General features: G+C 39.3%; 1 protein-coding gene across 1 annotated transcript; it reads right to left on the bottom strand.

Annotated features, from left to right (window-relative positions):
- Positions 1-7,506: 7,506 nt before the first annotated feature.
- LOC145166004 (oxygen-evolving enhancer protein 2, chloroplastic-like) lies at positions 7,507-8,770 on the bottom strand. The gene is made up of 4 exons (XM_079084928.1): positions 8,438-8,770; positions 8,121-8,353; positions 7,997-8,047; positions 7,507-7,923 (listed from the first exon to the last, which is right to left on the bottom strand). The coding sequence occupies exons 1-4, from the start codon at positions 8,673-8,675 to the stop codon at positions 7,663-7,665; spliced, it is 783 nt and encodes a 260-aa protein (XP_078941054.1). The 5' UTR covers positions 8,676-8,770; the 3' UTR covers positions 7,507-7,662.
- Between the last annotated feature and the right edge of the window lie 1,711 nt (positions 8,771-10,481).

The following is a 10,481-nucleotide window of genomic DNA, read 5'->3' as shown; positions in this document are numbered from 1 at the left end:
ACATCTCCCGTGAACTTCCTCAAATAACACACATGAAATGTGTTATGAATACCCTCCAATTCTTCCGGTAATTCTAGCTTGTAAGCTTGATTCCCGATCCTCTGAAGAACTTTAAATGGTCCAATAAACCTTGGACTCAACTTTCCCCTTTTACCAAATCTTATAAGTCCCTTCCACGACGAGACTTTAAGTAAAACCGAATCTCCAACTTTGAAGGATATCGGTTGTCTTTTCTTGTCAGCATAGCTCTTTTATCGATCTTGAGCAGCTAACATCCTCTCCCTTATCACTTTCAACTTTTCAGCAGTTTGATGGACTATTTCAGGTCCCATAAACTGGTTTTCCCCAGCTTCCAGCCAACATGATGGCGTTCGACACTTTTCCCCATACAAAGTGTGATAAGGTGCCATCTTAATGCTTGAGTGGAAACTATTATTATAGGAAAATTCTACTAGAGGTAAGTGTTCATCCCTATTACCTTGGAATTCTAGGGTACATGCTCTCAGCATATCCTCCAATGTTTGAATCGTTCGTTCGCTCTGACCATCGGTTTGTGGATGGTAAGCTGTACTCAAACACAACTTGGTACCCAATTCCTCTTGTAGACTCCTCCAAAACCTTGAGGTAAAACGGCTGTCACGATCGGATACAATCGTTAACAGAACACCGTGTAGCCTCACAATTTCCTTCACATAAGAATTCGCAAGTTTATCCATAGACCACTTCTCGTTAGCGGCTATGAAATGCGCACTCTTAGTGAAGCGATCAACGACCACCCAAATCATGTCGTGACCGTTCCTTGTTCTGGGCAGTTTAGTCACAAAATCCATGGTAATGTCCTCCCATTTACCCATGGGTACTGGTAAAGGTTCTAAACTCCCATACGGTTTCTGATGTTGTGCCTTAACCCTAGCACAAGTTACACACTCATCCACATACTTAGCAACATCGAGCTTCATCGTCGGCCACCAGTAATAGGGTTTTAGGTCCCTATACATTTTCGTACTGCCGGGATGAATCGAGTACATGGTTTTGTGAGCTTCTTCTATCAGAAGACCTCTTACTCCTCCCATCTTAGGTACCCAAATCCTATCTTTGAATACCTTCAATCCTTGACCGTTTGTATCAAACACCAACGTTTTACCCAAACGTTCCTCCTTCCGGTCATTTTTCTCCAAAGCTTCCTCCTGAGCTTTCTTTATACTTTCCACAATTTTAGAGACAACTTCAATCTTCAGCGCTCTTGGCCTTCTCTTTTCAAGATTTACCTTCCGACTGAGAGCATCAGCAACAACATTTGCTTTACCAGGGTGGTAAAGTATCTCACAGTCGTAGTCCTTGAGTAGTTCCAGCCAGCGCCGCTACCTCATGTTCAATTCCTTCTGATTAAAGAGATATTAAAGACTTTTATGATCAGTGAAAAGTTTACACTTAGTACTATAAAGATAATGCCTCCATATCTTTAAGGCGAATACTACCGCTGCCAACTCCAGATCATGAGTTGGGTAGTTCTTTTCATGCTCTTTCAACTGCCTCGATGCATACGCTATCACTTTATCCCTTTGGGTCAGAACACATCCTAACCCAACTCCAGAGGCATCACTATAGACTGCAAAGTCATCAACTCCTTCAGGTAACGAAAGAATCGGTGCTTCACACAATCTCTTCTTTAACTTCTCAAAGGCTTCCTTATGCTTCTCATTCCAAGCATAAGTAGCTCCTTTGTGGGTCAAAGCTGTTAATGGAGTAGCGATCGAAGAAAAGCCTTGGATAAATCGGCTATAATATCCGGCTAATCCTAAAAAGCTTCGAATCTCCGTGGGACTTTTTGGTTGTTCCCACTTCATCACAGCTTCAATCTTTGCTGGGTCAACCATTATCGCTTCTTGGTTAACCACATGACCCAAAAATTGGACTTCTTGAATCCAAAATTCACATTTGGAGAACTTTGCGTACAGCTTCTCCTTTTTCAGAACTTCTAGCACTTCACGCAGATGCTTCTCATGCTCCTGCTTGCTTTTCGAATAGATCAAGATATCGTCTATGAATACTATCACGGATTTATCAAGGTATGGTTTACAAACCCTGTTCATCAAATCCATGAAAGCTGCTGGGGCATTGGTTAATCCGAACGACATAACCAAAAATTCATAGTGTCCATATCTTGTTCTGAATGCGATCTTCTCGATATCCTGCTCCCTCACCTTTAGTTGATGGTACCCCGACCTAAGATCGATCTTCGAAAAATAGCTCGATCCTTGCAACTGATCGAACAAGTCATCGATCCTCGGCAACGGGTACTTGTTCTTTATCGTCGCTTTATTCAGCTCTCTGTAATCGATGCACATTCTCATGCTCCCGTCTTTCTTCTTTACAAATAACACATGGGCTCCCCAGGGTGATGAACTAGGTCGAATGAAACCTTTGTCCAATAACTCCTGAAGTTGTGTCATAAGTTCTTTCATTTCGGTTGGTGCTAATCGATATGGTGCTTTGGCTATTGGCGTCATTCCTGGTAACAAGTCGATACGAAATTCTACTTGTCGATCAGGGGGCAATCCGGGAAGATCTTCGGGAAAGACTTCCGGATAATCACACACCACTGGAATATTCTGCACCTCCTTCTTTTCCTTCTGAGCATCGATCACGAATGCTAGATATGATGTACACCCCTTGGCCAAACACTTTCTGGCTTTCATTAAGGAAATGATTCCAGAATTTACTCTGCGTTTGTCTCCATACACCATAAACGACTCTTTCCCTGGCGGGTTTACTTTAACTATCTTCTTCCTACACATTATTTCGACATCATTGGCATTAAGCCAATCCATTCCTAAAACTACGTCGAATCCATTTAACTCGATAGGCAATAATTCCTCGTGGAACTTATTCCCATCCAAGTCAATGATGATGTTTTTCATACGATGGCTAACAGGTACAAACTTGCCACTAGCAATTTCGACTAATAAAGCATTAACTAGTCTATCAACAGGCAAAGCTAGTTTTCTACCAAATTCATGCGATATAAAGGAGTAATTGGCTCCAGAATCAAACAAAATTTGGGCAGGCAATTCGTTTACGAGAAAGGTACCTGAAGCGACATCGACTTCTTCTTTCGCAGCTTCGAGTGTCATCTGAAAGGCTCTCGCCTTCGGCTTTGGTGGCAGATTGGGTTTCGCTGCGTCCTTCTTCTTCGGGCAATCCCTCAAAATATGCCCTTCTTCGTGGCACCCATGACAGACGTTATTAGTGAAGGTGCAATTATTGGCATAATGCCCTGGCTTTCCACACTTGTAACAAGTGATTTCCACGCTGCACTTCCCAGCATGTTTCTTCTTGCACCTGTCACACCATTTGGCTTCGGCTCCTCCTCCAAATTTTCTCGAACCAGACTTCGAGAATTTGTTCTTTTTATTGGAACCTGACGTTCCTTCAAACTTTCTCTTTTCGCCAACTTCAACCTTGCTGGCGGCTCTCCCCTTGATCATATCTTCAACAGACTTGGCAGCCCATATAGCTGCCTCCAAAGTAAGTGCCTGACGTACTGGCACCGCATACTCCCATGGAAGTCCCTTTGCGTACCTGTCAATTTTCGCCAGCTCATCTGGGACAATACGCAAAGCAAACTCCATTTTGTCTGTGAAGTTATTCGTATACTCGTCAACGGTCATACTCTCCTTCTTCAACGTTAGAAATTGGTTTTCTAACTCAAGTACGTTTTGGGCCGAGCAGAACTTGCACTTAAAGTGCACCAAGAACTCTGCCCAAGTCATTTGCAATGGCTCATTAGGGCTTAGGGCTTTCCCCAATGTGTTCCACCAACGAGCAGCACTACCCCTGAACTGACGTACTGCAAAGGTAGTTTGTTGCCTTAGCAATCACAAGTCATGAAAGCCAACTCCATTTCCGAGATCCAGTCCATAACTCCGACAGGATCTTCTTTTCCAGTGAAGGTCGATGGCTTGCAAGTCATAAAGTCCTTATACTTGCACCCATTTCTCTCCACTCTACCCTCGTGGTTATTCCTCCCAACCACAAGCGGTTCACTATGACCAACCGATCTGCTGTTGTTCCCTTCTTCAGATCGATCGTCATTTAGTTCACGTTGTTCAACAGTAACTGAAGGTTCATCCCTGTTGTTCAGCAACATTTGCCTCAACTCCTCCCTCTGATCAACCAACATGGTCTGAATCATAGTTCGTACTCCAGCCATAGTGATGGGTTATGGTGCAGCTCCTACTATAGGCACCTGTTCCACCACTTGGGGTTGAGGTTGTTGGTTTCTGTTTGCGTTTCCCGCTCCACTTCTAGTTCTTGCCATTAAAATCTATATACCGAATAAGGCGAATTTAGGTCTTTATCCTTGTTAGACATGTCAATTCCCTTATCACTCCGAAACGATTACATGTTAGTTCTAATCTCGTAATCATACGCTTAGAATCCTACACACATAAGGTTTCCAGATCCGGTCGGCAACAGACCATAGATCCGAACACATAATGGCATATATGGCAACATATAGCATTTAGCACATAAAGGCATTTTATGCACCTTTCCTAAAATAAACTAGTGCTCATGTCTAAAATATGGTAGACACTCACCTCACAATCATCACTTAGCATTCTAAGTTCTAGTCTAGAAATTTTAAAATTTCTTAGTTCGCTTAAACTAATGCTCTGATACCAACTGTGACATACCCTAATTTCTCGGCCAGAAAAGACCGATTTAATTTATGCTTTTTAAAATAAAATCAGAGAAATCTTTTCAAAAGATGTTGCGGAATTGGTCCCCAAACAACATATGATAAAAGTTTATCAAAACCCTTCTTTAAGAAGGTATATATTTCCCATATATATATATATATATATATATATATATATATATATATATATATATATATATATATATATATATATATATCAAAACCTCGGGATGTCATGTTCCGATACAGATCAAAAGCATAAACAATACATTATAAGTCTTTCAACAGTTATTTAAACTATTGGCCTATAATAAAAAAATATGTCATCGTCCTCCGACTATGCTCGGGGTCCACTACCTGTAATCATAAAAAAACTGAGTGGGTCAGGCTTGGGAGCCTGGTGAGCATATAGGGTTTTCAACCCACAATAATAATAACATATTAAGTTCACCAATCAACAATAACCCTGATTACTCATTCCCGTTGTCCTCACTTTACGTCCCTAAACACCTAACACAAGGGACTTAACCTAAGGAATATCATCGGGTTGGACACTACTGCTAAGGGGACTCCTCAGCCATACATGTCCTAAAGGCAACCATGAGGGGGATTGGAGTACGCCAATGAACATTTAGTTCATCAACACCTACAAGTTGCGAACTTGCTAGTGTACCACTGGACTGTCTAGAAAGGTCCGTGATCGTCATCTATACTCCGCTAGACGACTACAACAATACCAACAACAACACCGACACCGAGGCCTCTTATCATTTTAACACCCACCGACTATTTTGTCTACCCATGTTCTACCCAACATATTTGTAGATAAAATACATATACAGTTTAAAACTTGTATAAAATATCAATTCAACACTCACCTCAAATAAACAATTAACATATTTACACATAACACGTATTTTAAGTTATGATTGACGTTCTTTATATGCACGCGTAGGTAAAATTACGCTCTACAACTTCCGTTTAGACTTCGTCCGCTAATTTTGACTTTAATTTTTATATTATTATTTTTAACAGACCGGGACAGGAAATCCATTAAAATTTCATAACTTCTTCATCCGACGTCCGTTTTCATCAGACTTTTTACCGTTGTGCTACTATTTACGAGACCTTCGATTCTCGTTTAGGTCGTGTCGGCTAAAAATCATTCGATCTAAAATTCGAGTTTTTAGCTGTCTACTGCTAAGCTGAAACTTCGAAAAATCATAACTTCCTCATACGAAGTCAGATTCGGGCGTTCTTTTTATCGAACTTCTCGGTTTAACGAACACTACAAGTTTCATTTAGATCACTAAGGCTAAAAAGTAGTTTATCGAAAACTCACTTTTTACGACATTCAGCACCGAGCCGGTTTTGTCGTGAAACTTCGACAGGTCATAACTTCTTCGTTATAACTCGGATTTCGGCATTCTTTATATATCCGTAATCCTTGTCACGACCACTACAACTTTCTTAATAGATATCGGCTTTATCTAAAATTTAATTTTTGACGCTCATTTTTATTCTTAATTAATTAACTCGTAGCAATTAAGCATAAAACACATAAAACACATAGAATTCACATAATTCCTTTTTCATTTCTTCAAAATGAGTTACAAAGGTTAACCTAGACTATCACCTTAATATTAATGCCTAGGCTAGAAACACGAGTGTTACACATTGCACGTAAAGTTGCTAACTTTACGTGCATGCAAGGTGTTATGAGGCTAGAACACTTAATCCAAGCTACAATGAAGGCCTAGGTCATGAAATGGGACCTTAGCTGGATAAAGCCAACAACTTTGAGCTTCTAAAGCTCAAGAGCGTCCAGATCTGTTGTCCAATCCATCCTCAAAGGCTTAATACTCGGATTCTACTTGGAAATGATCCAATTGTGACAAAAAGGCAAGCTAGAAAGGGGATCTATCATATAAAAGCTCAAGGTTCAGACTTTTTACCTCCTAACAGTTGCCAAGTCGATATGGAGGCTGGATCTACTCTTCCTTCCTTGCTCCTTTCTCTCCAAGCTTCCAAGACGCACTCTAAAGGCCCTTAATCTTCTCAAAAGCTCAAACAATGGAGTTGGGTGGCTAGGGTTTTGGGTTCTGGACGAGAGAGACTGTAAATGAACCCTAGGGAAGAGAATAAGATGCTTAAATAGGGTACCAAGTCCTGGAATTAGGGCTTCCTAACCCAGACCTGACTCGCCGAGTCCACTCGCCGACTCGTCGAGTCGGTCACTTAATCTTGCACACGGATCCCGCTCCGACTCGTCGAGTTTTTCCTTGGACTCGACGAGTTGACCCCCCTTTGACTTAGGGTTTTCATTTCCTTTTTTGACCTTTCTGATACCGGGTGTTACAAATAAACTTTGGCAATTTCACAAAAATATTGCTGTGTATATCATTATTTTTTATTTTTTTGATGTATTCCCAAATATGTTTGTCATTTTTAAAAGAACATTTACATTTCAATTATTTTCATTAATTATCATTTTTCCCCAAAAATGTGTCGTCATATTCATTACGATCTCAACCAAGTTTCTTAAAACAAAATGGTTGAGGATTGAGGAACAAGAAGGGTATGGATGTAAGGCATAATGTGCTAATGATGTGCAAGAAACACAGACAAAGCGAGGTTCGCATTACAAGATCATCCCCACAAGATAACTGAAATATAATATATTTGCAAGATCCAGCACACTCAACTTTCAGATATACTTGGACAACACCAACTCTAATTAAGAACTATCAGACGTAAATGTGACAAGATCTTGTAACACAATATATAGCAAAATGTTCCTCAAGTAATGCAAAAGGGTCCTTATATTGATTAAGTTTAGACAATTTATCCACATTCCACTTGATCAAAGAAACACAAACGTCTCAAGGAATTTGATGAGCGTACGGCAAAAGAAACACCATGGGAGTGGCAATTACTAATTACAAACTCGAGACAATCTCTTAAGCTAAGCTGAATGATGATGTAGTGCCTTCAACAAATTTCTTTGCTCCTTTGAACCATCTCTTGTCACCCGCTTGCGCCTTGCAGATGTAAAGTTTTCCGTCAGACACAGTGGCGGTGATCAGTTGATGCTTACCACCCTCGTCTCCATCAGCCGTCCTCGTTAACACAGACAACGAGTAGTATGGTTTTCCTCCGATCACCGGAGTTGCAACCTCCAATATATTTGCTGTTGCAACTGCATCTTGTTCAAATCCTCCCTAAACATACACACATCATTAAAAGCCAAGTTTCATTTCATACATATAAATTAATGAAGGTGAAGTTGGTTACCTCAGATGCGGTTTTCCCGAAATAAGCTTGTTTCCCAAGCAAGTAATCCACCTGAAAACGATAAGATTGTGCAATGTAAATCGATCTCATTCTTTGAGAGTTGCAGAGCTCGTTTATATATTACCTTTGAGAGGAACTCTTCGGGGGAGCCATAATCGGTGATCGATTTCTTATCAGTAGGAGTAACCATGACACTAAGATTGCTTGTGGTGTCGAAGTTGTCTTCATAACGAAGCACCTGACCAGGGAACTCTACCTCCTTGCTAGGGTTCCACTTCGCTGGGATCGACAGCTTGAATCCCGGACCATCGTAAGGCACGAAGTCAGTGTTCGACTTCGGCTTCCCGAACACATTAGCTGCAATCAGAGAAAACCCATGATGTCAAGTTTCAAATTTCAGAACAAAGTTTATATTTCTAAGATTCAAATTTGGAAAAGTACCTGCTTCACCATAGGCAGCATCCGCGGGAGAAACCTTGGAGCCGACAGCAGCTGCTCCGATGAGAACAGTGAGAGCTAACCGGCGAGATATTGATGCGTCGGCGGTTGTAGCTTCATCTCGTTTCTGTGAGCGGCAGACGATGAGTTGGTTGGGCTTGATCGGAGCCTGGCGGGATGAAGACGATGATGATCTGCAGGCTGGGGTTGAGAGAGCATGGAAACATGAAGTGGCAGCCATGGTTGTGGTGGAGAGAGGAGGCGGTGGTTTGGTGAGTGTGATTGCAGAAATGGAAGCCGAGGGTAAAGAAGAGATTAAGAGAAAGGATTGGTTGGAAATGGATGAGAGGAAGATGAGATTATTGGGTTTGGATAAGGGTGTATTGGCTGAAATTGGTGCCAACTGTGAACGAGATGATCTTCAACCGTACTCAGATTGTCAAGGTGGGGTACAAAGGGCCAAGGGGTGTGTCAAACCCGTTATCTAATAATATGATTAAAAGTCGTAGAAATTGGTTTTTCATGTATTAATTATCTGATTATGTAGTTTAATAATCAGTATAATCAGAATTTGAATAGATTTACTTTACATAACATGAAGTCATGAACAAAAAATTTAAAATCGGACCCAAAAATCTGACTTGATAAAAATCTTGTGATAATGGTCAAAAAAATAAGCCCAGCCCAATTAGGATTGGATGGGTTCGACTTCGAGGTCCGAGGATGCGAGAGGTCAAGATTCTATAAGTATACTATGACCGATGGAAAATTGGTCAATACATTATTTTGTAAGGTTTATAATTTCATAAGGGAAAATTTCTAAAATAATCTTTATATTTTGGTTTTTTTTTACCGAAAAAGTCATTTTTGATTTTTTTTTTGTAATTTAACTATTAAAATCGATAAAACCTTGCAGAATAACTCTGGGAACCAGTTAGTGTCGGTTTTAAGAGTTAAATTGCAAGCAAAGAATAATGAATGACTTTTTAATTAATAATAATAAAGTTTAAGAATTTTCGTGTAGATTTTCTTTTATATATATATATATATATATATATATATATATATATATATATATATATATTAAATTTATTTGTAAAAAACTTATATATTTATTAAAAAACTCAAAATAAAGATATTTTTTTATTAAAAAACACAATAATGACAATTTATATGTCATTTTTGGAATTTTTTGTGATTTTCTTTAATAAATATTATTACTACAATCATAAAGATATCATCTATATCGTATATAACTTAAGAGGACCTTGTTGATTTGTCGCAAGAAGTGCATTTCTGGGTCAAATGCTACTTCATTGTTGAATTTTTAAGTCTTGGGTGTAAAACGTTTACCATAAAACTACCACTTACCGAAAATCCTTTCACAATCGAGCAACACCTCATAAAATAAAGGCTTATCAGATGCTATTATTCATAAATAGAGCTCTATTATATACACTATGTGAACTAGAAACGCACTTCTTACGACAAATCAACAAAAGTCTATTTTTTGTGTCCGTTATATACACTATGTGAACAAGAAGTGATTTTGTCATCTTCCCCAAAAGACAAGATTCACATTCATCATCCGGCCTTAACTCAAATGATTCCGACACTCCATCCTTTTGGACTTTGGCGATGCGTTTCTTGTTAATGTGACCAAGACGACAATGCCACAGGCATGCCTTGTCTAAATTAATAGACGAATCAATATGAAAAACACTATTACCTAAGTTATCAACACAAATCACAGTTTCATACACACCATCACAAGGTAAAGCTTCAAAAATAAAAATATCATTCTTATAAACCAAAATCAGTCAATTCATATCATTAAACGAATATCGAAAACCTTATTTAAATAGTGCATGAAAAGAAATAATGTTTCACATAATTTCCAATGAATAACAACAGTTAACCAAATCTAATCTAACATCACTATTAAGCATAAGACTATAAGTTCCAATCTTGATAACAGGAGAAGATCGCCTATTTCACATGATCAGATTCATCCTTCCATCCTCCACCTTTTCACTTTCTTTTAGCC

Source organism: Lactuca virosa, chromosome 3 (assembly GCF_052849685.1).
Source record: "Lactuca virosa cultivar CGN04683 chromosome 3, Lactuca_virosa_CGN04683_v6, whole genome shotgun sequence".
In the NCBI taxonomy this organism is placed as follows: domain Eukaryota; kingdom Viridiplantae; phylum Streptophyta; class Magnoliopsida; order Asterales; family Asteraceae; genus Lactuca; species Lactuca virosa.
Note: the sequence above shows the minus strand (reverse complement) of the source record. Positions and strands in the feature narration are given on the sequence as shown.